Source organism: Zingiber officinale, chromosome 7B (genome assembly GCF_018446385.1).
Source record: "Zingiber officinale cultivar Zhangliang chromosome 7B, Zo_v1.1, whole genome shotgun sequence".
NCBI lineage: Eukaryota > Viridiplantae > Streptophyta > Magnoliopsida > Zingiberales > Zingiberaceae > Zingiber > Zingiber officinale.
The window spans coordinates 1,110,362-1,127,951 of NC_055999.1; the positions used below are offsets into that span (position 1 = coordinate 1,110,362).

General features: G+C 36.1%; 4 protein-coding genes across 7 annotated transcripts; 1 reads left to right on the forward strand and 3 right to left on the reverse strand.

Moving 5' to 3' along the window:
• The first annotated feature begins 364 nt into the window (after positions 1-364).
• LOC122004920 (probable serine/threonine-protein kinase PIX13) lies at positions 365-2,616 on the forward strand. Its single transcript, XM_042559775.1, has 6 exons — positions 365-694; positions 807-1,162; positions 1,239-1,374; positions 1,550-1,692; positions 1,788-1,911; positions 2,038-2,616. Exons 1-6 carry the CDS (start codon positions 514-516, stop codon positions 2,496-2,498), a joined length of 1,401 nt encoding a protein of 466 aa, XP_042415709.1. The 5' UTR covers positions 365-513; the 3' UTR covers positions 2,499-2,616.
• A 102-nt stretch (positions 2,617-2,718) lies between these two features.
• LOC122004921 (protein COFACTOR ASSEMBLY OF COMPLEX C SUBUNIT B CCB3, chloroplastic-like) lies at positions 2,719-4,442 on the reverse strand. Its single transcript, XM_042559776.1, has 3 exons — positions 4,258-4,442; positions 4,121-4,146; positions 2,719-3,379 (listed from the first exon to the last, which is right to left on the reverse strand). The coding sequence occupies exons 1-3, from the start codon at positions 4,388-4,390 to the stop codon at positions 2,873-2,875; spliced, it is 666 nt and encodes a 221-aa protein (XP_042415710.1). The 5' UTR covers positions 4,391-4,442; the 3' UTR covers positions 2,719-2,872.
• A 301-nt stretch (positions 4,443-4,743) lies between these two features.
• On the reverse strand, positions 4,744-7,596 carry LOC122004922 (remorin-like). 2 transcript variants are annotated; one of them, XM_042559777.1, is made up of 5 exons: positions 7,393-7,592; positions 6,899-6,943; positions 6,716-6,803; positions 5,794-5,875; positions 4,744-5,192 (listed from the first exon to the last, which is right to left on the reverse strand). In XM_042559777.1, the coding sequence occupies exons 1-5, from the start codon at positions 7,499-7,501 to the stop codon at positions 4,992-4,994; spliced, it is 525 nt and encodes a 174-aa protein (XP_042415711.1). In that variant the 5' UTR covers positions 7,502-7,592; the 3' UTR covers positions 4,744-4,991. The 2 variants fall into 2 exon arrangements, with proteins under 2 accessions (XP_042415711.1, XP_042415712.1); XM_042559778.1 differs by lacking the exon at positions 6,899-6,943 and having other exon boundaries at positions 7,393-7,596.
• A 4,276-nt stretch (positions 7,597-11,872) lies between these two features.
• On the reverse strand, positions 11,873-15,693 carry LOC122004923 (ACT domain-containing protein ACR10-like). 3 transcript variants are annotated; one of them, XM_042559780.1, is made up of 6 exons: positions 15,408-15,693; positions 14,953-15,189; positions 14,218-14,323; positions 13,004-13,340; positions 12,513-12,797; positions 11,873-12,421 (listed from the first exon to the last, which is right to left on the reverse strand). In XM_042559780.1, the coding sequence occupies exons 1-6, from the start codon at positions 15,559-15,561 to the stop codon at positions 12,323-12,325; spliced, it is 1,218 nt and encodes a 405-aa protein (XP_042415714.1). In that variant the 5' UTR covers positions 15,562-15,693; the 3' UTR covers positions 11,873-12,322. The 3 variants fall into 3 exon arrangements, with proteins under 3 accessions (XP_042415714.1, XP_042415713.1, XP_042415715.1); XM_042559779.1 differs by having other exon boundaries at positions 11,873-12,425; XM_042559781.1 differs by having other exon boundaries at positions 11,873-12,425; positions 14,953-15,182; positions 15,408-15,649.
• Positions 15,694-17,590: the final 1,897 nt, after the last annotated feature.

The window sequence follows — 17,590 nt, forward strand, 5'->3', positions numbered from 1 at the left end:
ATTTTTTAAACACTAATACGTTCGAAAAATTAATTTATATTTAAAAAATAATTATTCTCAATATATTAAGTTAAATTAATATTTAATAATATTTTTACAAACAGAAAAACTAGACAAATATACAGTTAACTCATTTCATGTCATTTCAAAGTTTATAGATTTATTAATGAGTCTTGACTGAAACTGATTGATGAATTTTTTTAACAAAAATAAATCGATTTAAATAGAAAAAAATAAAAATAATCGATTATTTTTTTCCAATCAAATTGATTCGAGGAGAGGATAAAATAAATAGTAGATATATAATTTAATAATTTTAAAAGTATGGTAAATGATTGACAGATCTTAGAAAATTTTCAATTGGGCCGATAAAAAGTTGAAAATTTTACACTGTCGGTGAGAATAAATCGGAAAGCGTCGTGACTCGTGACGACCGAAACTGAGTAGATTCAGTGACGGCAAAGGATAATTGCTTTTCCGTGTCTGGATTTGGTCTACTGCAGTGACTGGTCAATGCCAAAAGTCTACTCAAATGGCCGAGTCCGCCTGCATAAATCCGCCACCAGTTCCCCGCCTCGTCTCATCGCCCTCTCCACCTCCATCCCTCGCCGTGCAAAGAGAACCGGCAGAGGCATGGGGAATTGCTTCGCCTCTTCTCCGAAGCGACAAGGCGATACCAGCTCGTTGAGGCCAGGTACCGCAACATACGATCAATCACTTCGATCGATCAAACAGAAAAGCTGCCTTTTTTTTTTTTTATTTGTTTTGTCTTTCAATATTGATGTTCTAAGTTCATGGGTCTCCAGGGCAGTCAACCTCGAAGATCAGCAGCGGCAGCGCCGCCACCGCCACCACCGGGAGTCTGTCCGACTTAAGCAGCAGCATCTTTGGGCTGTCCCCCGTGAGCAATGCGAGCGCAGACGAGACCTTTGAGGGTCGGATCCTGGAAGTCCCCAACCTGCGGGTATTCACCTGCTCCGAGCTGCGGTGCGCGACGAGGAACTTTAAATTCGAGAATATCCTCGGCGAAGGCGGATTCGGGAGGGTCTACAAGGGCGTGGTGGAGGAGAAGACTCTGAATCCTTCCAAGAGTGGGACGGGGATGGTTGTGGCAGTCAAGAAATTAAACCCTGAGAGCATGCAAGGCCTGGAGGAGTGGCAGGTGACTCAAATGCTCAGCTCCATCTCTTCTTTCTCAGCCTCTGCAACTTTCTGTTTTTTTTTACTTGTGATTGCAGTCGGAAGTAAATTTCCTAGGAAGGCTTTCTCATCCGAACCTTGTCAAGCTCATGGGTTACTGCTCGGAAGACAAGGAGCTTCTTCTTGTGTATGAGTACCTGTCTAGGGGCAGCTTGGAAAACCATCTCTTTAGAAGTGAGTTCTCATGAAAAGCAAGCAATAATCAATTAGCAAAGGAATTAAGATAAAGTAGGTTTTGTCTTTATCAAGAATAAGGTTGTTTAACATTTTGAAACATAGTTTTTCAGTTATTGATAGACACCAATTCCAATTCCAATTCCAATTCCAACATAGTCATTGTTTGGAGCAGGAGGTGCTACTTTTGAGTCGCTTTCTTGGAATACAAGGCTAAAAATAGCCATTGGTGCAGCTCGAGGTCTTGCATTCTTGCATTCTTCAAAAAGGCAGGTCATCTACCGGGATTTCAAGGCTTCCAACATCCTCCTCGATGTGGTAGGGATGAGAGTCAATTGAATCGTATGCATGCTCCTCTTCCATTTCAGCACTGCAATGAATGATATGAGTGTGAATTCTGATCTATGGCACAGAACTATAACGCAAAGCTCTCCGACTTCGGTCTGGCGAAGCATGGGCCGATGGGTGGAGATTCGCATGTCACTACGAGAGTCATGGGCACGAACGGCTATGCCGCTCCCGAGTATGTTGCGACCGGTGAGCGACTTTGTATCATTCTCAGATCCCTACCTTCCTTGTTCACTTCATCTTCATGCTCTCCAAGTAGCACATCCTTGTAGGATAGCTAAATAAATGTACTTCATTTCTGCTAACTGATTCCAGGGCACCTATATGTGAAAAGTGATGTGTATGGATTTGGAGTTGTCTTACTGGAGATGCTCACCGGCCAGAGGGCACTCGACTCCAACCGGCCAAGTGGGCAACACAAATTGGTGGATTGGGCAATGCCGATGTTGGGCGACCGGAGAAAGTTGGCACGACTGATGGATCACCGACTAGAGGGGCAATACTCTTCCAAGGGCGCCTACCAAGCAACTCAATTGACGGTGAATTGCCTCGCCGGTGAACCGAAAAGCCGCCCATCGATGAAGCAAGTTGTTGAGACGCTGGAGAACATTGAAGCCATGAAAACAAGGTCGAGAAATGTTTCTCCTCAATCCATGGCACGCAACCATGATCACGCACCGATGCATGGCAACTTGGCTCTTCATCTAGGGCATGAGACTCCTGCCCGCTGCGGTATGAAAACTGCCCGACAAACTTGTAGAACAGCTACACGATGACTCTACAGAGAAATGGGCATGCTTGTATAAAGGTATTGCTATTTTTGCATCTTGTATTTTGAAATGTGTTCTAGGGTATATAGGTTGAGTAAATACTAATGATATATTATTGAATTACTACTTCCACAACTTGTGTCATTTCTTAAGTCTTACCAATCCAACTGGATCAGATTAAAAGAGTGTAAAAGACCAATAAATTCGGGTTCAAGATCCACTACAGTGAGCCAAGGACAAAAACTTAAGCTTTTAGCCATAGTTTACATCACTATGAATCATCATAAAACAAAAAGGGATAATCAGTGTAAGATCGACTAGCAATTGGATGAAATAGGAAAGAAATTTAGATAAAAGACAACTTTACATGTACGAATGAGTTATACCTTCTGAGATAGAAGCACCAGTAACCCTTGAGGTCCTACTAATATTTCGTTCAGGAAGCTAACCAATCCAAACCAGACGACCGGAGTGACATCCACTCCTCCAAGAGGAGGTATCACCTTCCTTGTTATGCTAAGAAATGGTTCGGTAGGGGCATATGCAACGACGAAAGGGAACTTCTTCACTGGGAGCTTGGGGTACCAAGACATGACAATCCTAATAATGAATAAGAACCCAAAGGCCGAGAGGAAGGGCCCTGCTATTGTGATGGCAAGTTTTGCTGTAGCAGGGTCGATATCCGCTATGATCAACCCATGTATGTAGTCTGACAAGACTTCATGTAGGTTATGGGAAACAATTTTTGATGAATCATATGTGATAGTTGAAGCAGTTGAGAGTGGTGAATTGCTGCTGCCGGGCATTTTGTCATTGAGCAGGCAGCGGGTGCCGAATCTGAAGACATTCTGATGCAGTTTGGCTTGTCTAGTTCCTCTGATGAGCACCTGTTCAGGTATCAGTGTCAGGGTTTTGAATGTACAATTCAACGATAAATGATAATGATAAATGATATGGATTTCAACTTTAATGAAAGATTAAAATGTAGAAGACAGCAAAGTTTAACATGGCTAAGGATGAAAGTTTCTTAATTTTCGATAAACAGCCTAGATATTTGTCATTGCAAGAACAGAAAACTCTGTTTCACTGAATACTAATTGTAATCACAAAAGACATATGGAAAATTCTATGGATTTTTGACACTAGTTTCAGCTTAATATTAAAGCTAAAGCATATAAGCAACTTAATCAGAACTTTCAGACATTCTCTCAAACAATAAGAAATGCCCTACTCATTGATAAAGTATATGGAAATTACAAACACATTTTGCAGATTCATATGAAGTGATTTAATTAGAATATGCAAACAAACAAACAAACAAAAAAGCCATCATTTTGAACTTAGTGCATATTATTTTCCTTGAATTGATGTTCCATACTCTCGAGCTAAATCCAGACAATTCCAAGCAATTTTGATTCGAGGAAACGAGGGAAGAAAAGCGATGAATGCTGCACCCATTTTCAAAACATTTTCATTCATTCCACTAAACTGGCATTATCTGAAACTAAACGCCTCAATCCGATCCAAAATTTTCGACAGAAATCCATCCCTATCCACAAAGGCAATCAACAACAGCCAGAAACAACAACTAACACTTTCTAACAATGCTTGAAGCAGAAAATCCTTACCCGACCGGAATTTCCATGAAAAATATCTGCAAATAAGTAAATCTAATCAGTAACCTGAGCATCAGGAGAGCAAGAAACCAGAAAAAAAAAGTTTGAATCGAAGACGAAGCGTGAGGAATCGACGTGGAGGGTCTCACCTGCGATTCTTCGGTGACCGCCAAAATCGAAGCGGCTAAGGGAGGCGGACGGAAGCGCCATGAACGCGGCGGGTGGAGAGGGAGGACGGACGGAGGATGGGCCGGTAGACGAAGCGGAAGCCCCCAAAAGCATCGGCAAAAATCAAGGGCTTCAGCCTTCAGATAAGAAATATCCAGGCGGCGGACTGATATTTCCACGCCCATATTTTATAGCTCACGCACCATTTATAGCATTAAAGTTTATTATCTGTTATTATCTTAATTAAAATTAGTTATTTTTCATTAAAAATATTTAATTATTTAGGTTTGCAAATGCTACATTTTTTTTTCTTTTTGATTTATTTTTTAGGTTGATATTTTATTATTTTTGACAAATATAAATATCATTAAATTTGTAAGCAAAACCTATCTGGATATTCACTAATTACTTTTAACATAAAATAAGCTCTTTTAAATTTTAATACACACAACTGGAAACTCCCAAACTTCAGACACAAAATACATTAATCCATTCTTGAAAGAATAAGGTATCTTGAAACAATACATACAGTCAACTGTCTCACAAATAACATAAATGCATAACCTAAATGTTGTTTTTGTTTCTGAGGATTTTAAACTTACAAACAAACATCACCCATTTTTTACAACGATACAAGCTGAAATCTTTGATAACACTCACATACTTGACATAACACCACAAGCAAGAAAACATGCATAAAGAACAAAGATCCTGTTCATGAGCTGAAGCAGCTACAGCCTTGCTTTGGTGTCTGCCCTGTGGCGCGATATTTTGCAGCAGCTTCTTCGGCCTTCAATAGCTCTTCACCGCGCTTGGCTTCAACAGCTGCTCTCTGCTCTTCTGCTGCTTTGTGAATCATAGCAATTTTGTTTTTCATTTTCTCAGCATATTCTGCCTTCTTGTTCTCTAATTTTTCCTGTTCATGCAGTGTTGCAGCAAGTATAGACAACACCCATTATGAAATGAAATAAATTTCGAAAACTTTATTTACTGATTAACTATAGAAATTTTAAGCTTCCTAATATTACTAGGGTAAAGACTGTGATAGTAAGAAAGAGTTTCCCCTCCTAAAGACGCTTACTTTTACCACCTACATGAAATTGCTTACTGCAGACTGGCATTCCATATCCTTCATGCAAAGAATGACAAAATGATGTGTTGAATACATTCAGAGAAACCAGGTTATGTATTCAGGAAAACTAGAAATCTCCAGAAAGGCAACCAACTAATTGAGGCAGAAGAACTCAGTTGGCTTAACTCAAGCATTTGTAAGACATGGCTTACACAAGTATATTGAAGTTCGAGATTCTATCAGCTTGTATGAATTTGGATACCATTGTTTTTTTTGTAAACAATGTATCAACCAACACTACTTTCTTTTGAACAAATTTATGTAAAAACTACCTTAAATTGACACTTTTATTCATTCTCTAGTTTAAGCATTGTCGGATCACAGATTCACACTGACTCTAACAGGAGTAAGAACACTCAAATGGCAAGGATAGAAAGCTTTTTACCTCGATCTTTTTCAGCTCTGCTTCATAATCTGCTTTCTTGGAGTTCTCCCATGAAGTTATAGTTGACAACTTCTTTTGAGATCTTTTTTGACATTTTTAATGAAGTCAGTTGTGAAGAACACAATAATTCTACAAGATTTCCCGAGAATAGATCAACTTTCCAGGTCTATTCAAGAGTTACAATTTGTATCAAGTATGTGATTTGAAAAACTCAACTTACAACAAACAAAGGGAAAGAGGTTCCAACATATCCCATACTCCTCAAAATATTATTGTTAAAATGTGAGCTAGAAACAAGCAATTAATCTTATTCCGTCCAAGGTTTGTATGCAGGCTGTATGTGTCAAACAGCTACATAGCAAATAGGCAATCCATATTAAGGAAATACTAAAGATTACTTATATTGATAAAAATGCTTATGCATAACAGAGTATTACTCAAGCTCTCTATGAAACTATACAAGGTATAAAAGAAAATTACAGCAATTTATATTAAAAATGTAGCACATATCGTTCATATAACATGCATAGACATAGGAAGCCAACCAGATGTTCTCATGTTAAGTGGACAAGAAGTGCAATTTTCAAAGTGAGAAATTCTCATCCAACAGAGCTTCACTCAATAAATATTTGCACTCCATTTCATGAGTTACTAAATATACACTTTAAACAGTGCTATGAGGTTGTATAATTGTTTTTCTGTCCCTTCTTGTAGCACCCCATTTCACATTTAAAACACATCAGATAGGAGAAAATATAACCGAGGGCGCGTATTTTGATTCAAAAGTTATTCATAAGATAGAAATTTCTGATAGGATTTAAGAAATAATCCATTAAGACAATCAATAAACCATCAGCCAAATAAAAAGGCTCCTGCATAATTTAACTGGAAATTTTAGAAATAACAACCAGCAAAATCTTACTTATTTTCTGCTTTAGCTTTTTCACTCTCCTCCCATGCCTTGATCATAGACAATTTCTTGTCAGTCTCTACCTGTGCCAAAGCAATATCTGGACATACAAGTAAAAGGAGTTTCTAATCAAAATTCCGGGACGAGAAAGGAAAATAAACAAAAACAAAAGCGAAATTCATTCCTGATCGTCACCTCTATCAATTGACTTTGGTACACTTTTTTCTTCTGCAGGGGGATCTGAACAAATAGATTAAAAAAAAAAAGCGATTTCATTTCAAGAAAGGTGCTAGATACCAAGTTGAAGTTGCTGCAGATTGGTAGTTGTTGCCAAAATAAAAAAGGCAATCCAAAAGAAAATTTATTACAAGCTTTATTAGGAATCCGTCACAACTCAGAAGTTTAAAAGACCAACTGCTCGGCAATTATTCACCTTTTTATTAGTCCTAGGGCTGAACATCTAAAACCCTATATTATCGCTATTATCTATGATACTTTCCTGCTTCCATGAACTCAATCAACTAGATGGATGACAAAAACAAAAATTCAAAATAAATTATAGCCCAAAAGGACAGAATGACTCCTACTATCGAGCCAATCAATGGAAAACAAACCATCCCCACAGCCAACTGTTCATAGACAAAAGAATCCACAACATAGCCTTTGAAAACCAGAGACAGAGCTCTTACTCTCCACAACTACGACAGCTTTGGAATCGTCCGATTTCTCCTCCGCCGTCGGTGGCGGAGGTGGCGGAGGATCCGTCGAAACTTGCGCCTTCATCTCCTCATCGGCCATTCTCTCTCTCTCTCTCTCTCTCTCTCTCTGCTATCGCTGGCACCGAAACAACTCAACGGAGAAGATAAAATAGACCACAGTGAGCTCGCGCGGAGCCATCCACTTTCGACCCCATAGAAACTTCTCAACGGGACCGTATCCACCGTCCGTTTAAATGAAAACAAGATCTATCCGTTTGTTTACAAAGTCACTCACAGTGAGGCATTTGGTAAGTTAATGGACAGGTGGAGATCCAGAGTACAACTTTCCTCCCTCATTTTTACTAAACACTCTCACCTAGGTTCCCATTGGTTCAAAATCTCTCCAGTGTGTGGACCCACCATTGAGTTGCCATACAAGGAACGGTATTTTTGTCGGCAACGCTTAAGGGTGCCGACATGTACCCTACCAAATAATTCGGCAAACGGTGCAATGTCCTCGCGGGCTTTCATTCTTATTATCAGGATCCTCCTCCGAAAAATGTGGAAAATAATTTAAATAATTTCACATGTGCCCCAATTGAATTAAAGTTAACTAAACCAAATAAAAGTAATAAAATCAATTTAATTTAATAAATTAATTAATATGCATCATTTAAATTGAGTTGAATTATATTATATTTTTAAAGGCTTTTTGCCAACTAAGAGCATTATGATTTGATAAAATAGTTATTAAAATGAGAGAATTCTATAAATTTACCAAGTTAATTAGGGAGATTAGGGCCTACATTCAATAATCACAATTAAAATTATTTAATTTGCTTTTAAGAATGTGATAATTGCATATTATCATTACATACATATACTTTTTATATTTGTTATTTTAAATTTTGGTAAATGTCCTTCTTATACTATTGTATAGTTTTAATCAAAAATAATATTTATCATAATCACGCCAACTTAATTAAAATTAATACAACAAATAAAGAGAGCCTATGTTTTTTTTTTTTAAAAAATAATATTATAATAAATGGTTTATTTGCATCTCTTTTAAAATTTTATTTTTTATTTAAGAAAATATTAAGGGGACATTGAGATTCTCCACGTTATGCTACTAAACAAGGTGGGGAACTTCTTACCGGCCATTGTCGGTAAGGCTTATCTGTCGACGTCTGTTCTCTTCCCCACATTGACAAAATAATATTACATCTTAAACACTTTTATTTTTATTTTATTTTATTTTATTCTTTTTTAAAAAAATTCTCACTGATTCATTTATGCCTAAACGTGAAAAGGTAAAAAAAATAGATTTTTCGGCAAATTAGTGAACCACCTGGTCAAGTTACCGAATATCTAAAATTATCGTGGCCTCGGAGCGGCCATGATTAAAATATGGAATGTTATAGGTTTAGAGATTAAAATTTGACACATTTAAATATATATTTTCATGATTTAGTGGTGGCAAAAGATGAATATATTCATCCTAATATCTCCGTCAATTCGTTCCAAGGTTAATATGGAAGAGATAAATCATGAAGGACTACTATTCTTTGAATAGTGACTAGTACATAAGGAATGTATTTATATATTTTCATGATTTAGTAGTCATATTTGATGTATCTCCTTCACATTTATCTAGAGATATATTAACGAGGGTACTAAAATGAGTGGATTGTCTTTGCCACAAGAATATCTAAAATTACTAAGTCACATGCCTAATTCTATTTTTTTTTGAGCTTATGCGGTGATAAGGGAGCCTACCAAGTGTGGGTCAAGAGCGGAGATAGTAGCTAATGTGGAGGTCAAAATTAAGACGGTCAATGTCAAGAAATCAACTGGCTCACCAAAAGTGGGTCGAGCGGAGGTCGACTTTAACTACCAATCGGGCTTGAAGGATTTGATCTCCTTGGAAGCTCATCGAAGTAGATTGCTTGCCTGGGCGAGGTCATATAAAAAGAACATCAGATGGCGCACAAACCAAGTGAGTGCAAGCCGACAGTAGCTCGTGTCTGGTCAGACAATAAACAATCGGCTAAACTGAGGTACTATGTAGTTGAAACTGACCAGGCGGGGCCCCTGGCCGAGGACGAGCAACCACTCCCCTCGTCCACACAGTGGGCTCCTCTTATATCTCTGGATATCCTTTTTGAAGGTAATGCCGCTGACAACAGAGCATGGTCAACAGACAAATTGTATGACGAAAGTTTTTACTGTAATGTCAGGAATTGACATGCCCTGTTAAGGTATGGTGTTAGAAATACTTTTCTGACATGATCTTTCATGGGACGATTTGGGGAACGTACCCACACCTTGAGGAGCATGCACGTCACCTACTGTAGCATTATATAAAGGGGGGGGGGGGGGGGTCCATGCACTGGTGGAGGTATGTGCTATTCATTGTTCACACTTGTGTTTTCACTGCTACTACATTGCTCCGCCTTCTTCTATTGTTCCAGTAACTGACTTGAGCGTCGGAGGGCCAACGCTAGAGACCCCTTCCCTAGCATGGCACCGACATTTCTTGTGTTGCAGATCGGAGCAAAGTCTTCACACGGCCAATCCAAGAGTCACATCCCCAGCCAGTCTTCTTCACGATTTTAGGACAAGATCATCAGTCAATCGATTTCTATGACAATAATGAAAAGTATTTAATTCATTAATACACGGTAGTAATTGATTAAAAAATTTAATTTATATTAAAAAAAATTATTACTGTAAAAATGATATTTAAGAACTCAGATATAATCAAGAAAATTAAATCAATCCGAATTCTCTAGATCTATCAGTCGATTTTGATTGAAAATGAACTAAAAATGACCGATAGATCTAGAGTACTTATTTAGTTCTCATCAGAGTCCTACCTGTATTCGACGGGGCCTGAAGCGCATATTAAAAAATGACTCTTTTACTATGATAACTAATAATAAAGTTCAATTTACAAATAACATATATACTAAATATATAAATAAATTAAAAATAAATATATTACATCAATAAAAAATTAATAAATATTTAAAATAATTATATAAACACTACTTGTCTAGATGTTTTAAAGATAAAAATATTTATTAAATCTGTATAATTCAATTGTCAGACTCTTTCTTTCTCAATCGATAATATTGATAGCCCATTTAGTGTATCCTGTAATACTGAGACAAATGCAGTGGTCGCAAGCAGTAGCAAGGCGATAAGTAGTGACCACCATGCAATTAGGTCGCAATTACCACAAGCGACTGAGGTAGCGTGTGACAGCCCCGCGTTACGCAATTAGGTCATGCGAGCAAAGGCCAACTGCCAGCCCGCTTCGAGTGAGATAACCACTACGAGAATCGACGCGATTAGGTCGCATAAATGATCCTTGTTGCACAATTAGTGTCACGTGTTGCAAGACGAAGAAGATGATCGAAGAAGAAGATTATGATTATTACCTCTTATTCCGTAGATCCGTGCCTTGGTAGAAAGAACGTTGTAGAAAAAATCGCGTGCAAAGAAGAGCAACATAGAAGAAGAAATTACGTGCAAAGAAGAGCAACATCGAAGAAGAAATTACGTACAAAGAAGAATCATGCGTCGGTGTATACCTCGGAGCCATGAGAATAGGTTTAACGACCATTTAAAATTCATGTCTCTTATTTTTAAAAAATGAACCCTTCATTGATCTGGGCCTAAGACGGTTGCCTCTCTAACCTTATGGAAGTTACGACTCTGGTTCTCATAATTATATTCAAACCCTCAAACATTATTTCCATACTCTATATTAAAAGCAATAATTCCTTCTTTTTTTTAATAAGAATTGAATTTTTTTTAGCAATCAGGATATTATTACGCTGATGAACGGTATTTAAATCGATTGGAATAGACGTAAGTGAATGCGGAGGAATAAAAATAGAATTAAATATATAATTTGATAATTTTAAAATTTCTATATGTGATTTAGATATTTGAAAACTTTAACTACATGATGTAATAATTTAACGTAGAATTTTTCTATGGCCTCAAAGTATTTAAATTTAAATTCCAACATTTTCGTTTCTATTTCAAAATGGTTACTGATTCTTGGAATTCAATTTTTAGGTCTAAACGTGAAATTGTTGAAAAAATTTTTGTTTTTGCTTACAACTGTTTGGAATGATATGAAATTCAATTCCTTTTAGAATTGAAATTGAATTTCATGTTTTAAAATGATTTTTTAGTTAAGAATTGATATGGAATTCAATTCCAATTCCATCAAACAAGGCAAAAGTAAATCACACCTCTTTATGTGTGATTTAGATAGAGAATTCAATTCTCCATATTATGTCCATTGTGTCCTCATTCTCTCTTCTTTGTAAAAAAAAGAAAAGAAAAAAGAGAGAAAGATAAAATGATAAAACATAAGAATTCCATAACTTAAGTTGCAATTCATTCCAAACCTGAGAATTGAATTCAATTCTTTATAAAATTCAATTCATAATTGAATTCAATTCAATTTCATGACTTAAATTATTTCCAAACAGGATGTTAGGGAACTACATGAGGAGTCAAAAAGGGACTTTAATCCTCGTTGAGTCTATCAGAACCATCTAATATGACGGTTCTGATTATATATATATATATAAATAATTTTCTGATCCACTCGGGCTATCGTGGGCTTAGCCCAGCCCTAAAAGAGTTATTTTTTTTATTATTTATATAAATTTCTTAGCTCACTTAATTCTACTCGTTTCACATCCACCTCATTAAGTTCAAGACCCCAAAGTCTAATTCCCAGATCAATCCCCTATATGGCCCTGAAAATATTTACACAAGAGAGCATATTTACAGTGACTGAGTTGGAGATATATCTGAGCTGCAGAAGGCCCCCAAAACTAGAGGAAGTTCATGTCATATCAGTGCCAACCCATCAACATTTTAGTGACTCCCTTCACAATTTTGTCCCTGGATGCACAGAGCTCATGATCATCGCCGAGGTGAACTCGGTAAACTTCCCACTCTCGATCGCCAACAACATGCCTGCCGATCTCTGCCTGGAATAATGAAAATTGTATAATAACAATAACTTATCCCACTAAGTGCGGTAGGCTAGCTAGTTTTGAAAAGTTTGAAAGTCATACCAAAAATATTCTTATATCCAGCATTTTGAGTGCATGAGTGATATCATAGAACACAAGTGGTCGCCCCTTGCCGCAGAGTTCAACTGGATTCGCAACTAAAAGCTCTGTATCAGGCCCCCGGCTGACCAAAGTTACACACAGGGGACTGGATAGTTGCATTCTCAGGCGAGAACACAAAGCATTCTGTTTGTTTTGATCGACAATCTTTTTCCCATCCTTTTGAACAGCAAACAAATCTATGTTGCAGTTTCCATCTTCGGCTGCATTGAACCGCCCGTAGGAGATCTGGTAAGAAAATTTACATAAAGAGACTAAATAAAGAAAAAGCACCCTTAAAAATTTATAATCATGACATTCACAATCATGAATAGATTCCATTTTCACTCAGCTTCTTATGATCATATGGTGGCAAAGACAATACATATGGTAACAACAAAAGTTTTCGTCGCCTAGAAAGTATGAGTACTTAAAAAGCTTTTTCTGATCCTTACCTGCATATTGTAATCTTTGAGTGTTCGCATAATGTCGTAGAGGAGGCCCTTATGGTCATGGCATTGAATTTGAATGAGTGAATGAGCATGGCTGAGTGCATTGTCCACTGAAACTGAGAGAAAAGAGGAACTAGGAACAGGAGCATAAGATTCGTGTTGGACTTCTGAAGTAAGCATATCTTCTGTCAAAGGAGGAGGAAGAGAAGCTGATGCTTGCAAGCATGCAGCAAATTCTTCACTCGCCACATCGACATCGCAAGTGCACATGGAATCCCCTAAAACAGCTCTCAGATGAATGCATGTTTCTTCTTGCCTGTTCTTTGTGTGGAGAAGTTCCCTGAAACCGCGTAATGATATCTGTAGCTTAGGATGGACTATAAACATGACGACTCAGGTTAGATGTGTATTAACTTTGCAATTTCAATAACAAGAACTAACATCTCACCTTTTCTCCCTCTCCCTCTGTCACTCGATATATACTTCTAACTCAAACCAACTCAATTCTACCAACTACAGAATCGATTAGTTAAATCTGAACAAGTCCATATGATCATAACATATTTTTCTTCTCATTCTATCATCTATTAAGATGATGCATAATTGTTTCTGAATAGAGTATCTTATTTATCTTTTGTTTAGATACTGCTTCTGAATTGTTCAACAGTGTGATCCACAAAGTGACTGATCCAACAAAAGTATTATAAAATCTTCCTATTAATCGAAGTCCATATGATAATCAAACAAGAGATATGGAATAATCTTACACTGGCTTTCAAGATGTAATTCAACCCTCAAATTTTTTGATATTATGCTTGAGAATAACAATGGTGGTTTATGAAACTTGCTTGACTATGCTACCAAAAGTGAAAATCCAACTCCTCGCATTCATCACAATATTTTAAATGTTGCTAAAATGAACAATTAGTAGAGACTGCTAAAGGCTAAATATTAGATCTGCATCCTAAAGTCTACTAACAAGAAGCTTATCATCGGTAGGAACTCTCGTTGCTAAATAAGCGACTTGTATGTTAGCAACCCTGTATCTAAAGACCACCACCTGATCAACTTAGACATGGTGAAGTAGGTTTTTTTTTGTTTTACATTTTTTAACTTATTGGACAATAACTCTCATGAGCTAATGACACCACAAACATTCAGCAACAGATCATTAGAGTGATAGAACTCGGACTATATAAAACAGACGTCCTACGAACCTGGGGTCGGTGATTAAGAACAGGTCTACGACTCTCCCATCTGGTGTAGTCGAAACCTTCACCCTCCAAATTGTAAGCTCCAGCTCACATAACACCTCTGTGACATCTGCAATTTTCAAAGCAAACTTGGAAAAGACATATCCAAAATTGATCAACCGAGTGCTATTGTAATGGCAATAAAAATGCCCAAAAGATTCAGATGAAAGAAAAAAGAAAAAGAAAAAAAAATTCTACATGGCACAATAGATATTGAAAGCAGAATCTGATCTGAAAAAGTGCCTGTAAAAATTGCTTGGGGAAGGAGAGATTAAGATGTAAAAAATGTTCTATCACTGTCGAGAGAAAAGACAATTTAGAGTATCACAAAATCCCAACAGCATCTGAATAGATGACAATAAATGATACCTCCTACAACGACCTATGGCCTACACATGAAAGGGTCAAAACAGAACTATATTATAGATAAAACTAGAAGAACTGTTGGAAGTCTACTACCACTACTAGTCTACTACTGCTACAAAAATAAAATAAAAAATAGAGGTAATATCCATAAGTTTGATTGAAAAAAGTCAGAGGAAAGAAATATATTAAGAAAGAAAAAGTTTACACTACAGAAGATAGAAACTTCAAAGAAACTTCAGAGATCTAATTAAACTAAGCAGCAACAGGAGGAGAAAACAAGAGGAAAATTCCGACACATGAACAAGGATAAGACTGAGTGGAAGCAAAGGTTACCATGCAACAGGCCCGTCCTGTCATAGCAGGAGAACTTAAGTAGAAAGACTTGCGGTTTCTGCTCGGTAATCATCTCCTGGTGTTTGCTAAAGTAGTAGATTTCATTACCGAATGGCAGGGATGCAGGCGGGCACGCTTCCACCAGTCTCTTCTTCAACAAATTCCACCTTGTCGCCTTCCTTCCTCTATCCACAACCCAGAAAACCACATAGCACCATCTCCCATCCGTGCTGAAATCTAAACGATTCGCGTTTCAGTTTCTTCCCGGAAACCGCATCAAAATCGAATCTTTGTTTTTTTTATAAGAAAAAACACTAAGAAATCATAACAGAAATCGCATCTTTAACTCAAAAAGGGGGAGGGCATTCCGCCTTCCACACTAGTGAATCCCGATTCCGGTATTTATGTGTCGAAAAGAAAAGGGAAGGGCGAAAAGAGGAAGATAGGCGATTCACCTCCCCGAACAACGCTCAGCCCAAAGAGGAGAATCACGCGGCAGAGGTTGCATCCGAGTCCAGTCTTGTCGGGGCAACTTACAGTGATCAAGATGGGGTCTTCCGGCCTCTCCGGCGGCCGAATGATCACCACCTCGTCGCTCGGCATGCCCATCCTTAACTCCGCGATTCCAACGCCGCTCGCCGCCGACAGATTTGCTTCCTCCGGGCACGCTTGCCGTACAGCTCGAACAGCAGCAGCGTTCAAGCTTGTGCTTGAGCAAATGCCGAAGGGGTGGAGTTTTGGTCTTTTATATTTAGGATAATTTATCAAAAAAACACCATTAATTATTCGTATTTATGAAAACCTATCTCTGCTTTCGGGTTTTTTTTATTCACACCGTGCTCTTCCGATATTTTTATATTTAACCATTGCTAATCCTCTAATTAATTTGATGATCGGCTGTAAATTAATTTCGTCTGAAATGAATATAGTCATCCTTTTACTATAATTTTTTTTATTTAACAAAATTACTTACTAATATTCAGGGGCAATTAATTAATATGATTGTGAAAAGGAATCATACTAATTGAATTGATATTTAATTAATATGAATAAATTTTGTACTAATGTAAGAAATTTCAATTAAAAAGGAGAGAATGTACTTCACATATTCTTAACTAAATCAATCCCTAAAAAGAAGAATTTACTTTCCATTTGATAGGGACAGGCAAAATATGATGCTCGAACTAGTTTTAAAGAACTATTCAGATCCTCTGTCTCAAGATTTTCGTATCTCTGTATTTCCTCATCGATCGGACGATTATGATATTCTTGTGATGTGCATTGCATCCTTGAGATATGATCTAGTCCGTTCAATCGATAAATATGAGGACACGAGAATCTTGGGACAGAGGATCTGATCTCTTATTAAGGATATCATTTTTATTGATCTTTTCAAAAATAAAATTATTTTTTACTTTCTTGTGCTATGAGAATATATTTATTGATTAAGAGTGTAATCATGACTGGTTAAAGTTAAAAATTGGCTAGATCAAAATTAATCTATTAAAACTTAATTTAATTAGGTCAATTATAAGAGTTATAATTTATGAAAATTATAATGAAAACTAAAAGATCTTGGATTGATATTGATATGTGTATGTCAAATCTTTATGTAGGGAAAGTTCGTAAAAAAATTTATAATATTCTGGATATGATATGATTTCATCAGTCCAACTACAAATTACACGTACAAAAATAAGACTACAAGTTAAGTCGTGAAAAAACACTAAAAAAGACTTGAAAATTCAAAGCATCGATTTAAAGTTGAAAACAGGATATATTCCATTAAATTAACTATCAAGATCTTTGTAACGATATATTGGAATTACATCAAATTAATTTTTCTAATTGAACTTTTTCATCTTGGCTCAATTAGGATGCCAAAAATGAATCCGATTTAACGATCCAATCCAAGTCAACTCGGAAAAAATCAAATTCGGATAGGATATTTTTGGATTTAGATGGAAGGATTTTTAGATTTAAAATTTTCGGATCGGATTTAGGTTGATCCAAATTTAGGATTTAGTAAATTTTTAAAAGTTAAATTAAATTTTATTTTAAAAATTAAGATAATTTTGTGTATATTGATATAAATTTTAGTATAATAATGATATAACATTGAGATAAAAGTAAAAAATTATAGGAAAAATAATAAAAAAGATAATTTTTTCTTAATAAAAATCAAGTAATGATTCATGTCCGGCATGTTAGCAAAAGAAGTACGTAACCAAGAATTGAAAAACTTCATAAAAGTCAGATTTTTCTTAATTCTGAAGTTAACAAAAAATTTTTGTCAAAAATATCCTCCGATATTTATACTTTGAGACCAAAATACCCCTAAAATTTTTATAACGAATTTTTTATTTTAAATTATAAAAACTTAATAAAAATTTAAAATATGTAATATTTTATTAAAAAATAAATTTATATTTTTAAAAATATTATATATATATCTAAAGTAACAAAAATACAAAGTTTAAAAAAATTATATATAAAGTTAAAATACTAATAATAATATTTAGTATGGTAACAAAAGATAATACAATAAAATATTAAAATATGTTATACATTAAAATCTTTAAATAAAGAAATTTTTATTGCATTATCTATGTTGAATAAAATAATATTAAATTATATT

What these genes read in the sequence shown, in the direction of transcription:
- LOC122004922 (XM_042559777.1), bottom strand. Translation starts at nt 7,501, where the DNA reads ATGGCCGATGAGGAGATGAAGGCGCAAGTTTCGACGGATCCTCCGCCA. An exon ending in AGCTGTCGTAGTTGTGGAGA is followed by an intron (nt 6,944 to 7,392) that starts GTAAGAGCTCTG and finishes CTATTTGTTCAG; the next exon opens with ATCCCCCTGCAGAAGAAAAA. An exon ending in CAGAGCTGAAAAAGATCGAG is followed by an intron (nt 5,193 to 5,793) that starts GTAAAAAGCTTT and finishes CTGCATGAACAG; the next exon opens with GAAAAATTAGAGAACAAGAA.
- LOC122004923 (XM_042559779.1), bottom strand. Translation starts at nt 15,561, where the DNA reads ATGGGCATGCCGAGCGACGAGGTGGTGATCATTCGGCCGCCGGAGAGG. An exon ending in GCTGAGCGTTGTTCGGGGAG is followed by an intron (nt 15,190 to 15,407) that starts GTGAATCGCCTA and finishes CGAATCGTTTAG; the next exon opens with ATTTCAGCACGGATGGGAGA. An exon ending in TGGATATAAGAATATTTTTG is followed by an intron (nt 12,426 to 12,512) that starts GTATGACTTTCA and finishes TCATTATTCCAG; the next exon opens with GCAGAGATCGGCAGGCATGT.
- LOC122004921 (XM_042559776.1), bottom strand. Translation starts at nt 4,390, where the DNA reads ATGCTTTTGGGGGCTTCCGCTTCGTCTACCGGCCCATCCTCCGTCCGT. An exon ending in CGGTCACCGAAGAATCGCAG is followed by an intron (nt 4,147 to 4,257) that starts GTGAGACCCTCC and finishes ACTTATTTGCAG; the next exon opens with ATATTTTTCATGGAAATTCC. An exon ending in TTCATGGAAATTCCGGTCGG is followed by an intron (nt 3,380 to 4,120) that starts GTAAGGATTTTC and finishes ATACCTGAACAG; the next exon opens with GTGCTCATCAGAGGAACTAG.
- LOC122004920 (XM_042559775.1), top strand. Translation starts at nt 514, where the DNA reads ATGCCAAAAGTCTACTCAAATGGCCGAGTCCGCCTGCATAAATCCGCC. An exon ending in TACCAGCTCGTTGAGGCCAG is followed by an intron (nt 695 to 806) that starts GTACCGCAACAT and finishes ATGGGTCTCCAG; the next exon opens with GGCAGTCAACCTCGAAGATC. An exon ending in AAGGCCTGGAGGAGTGGCAG is followed by an intron (nt 1,163 to 1,238) that starts GTGACTCAAATG and finishes TTGTGATTGCAG; the next exon opens with TCGGAAGTAAATTTCCTAGG.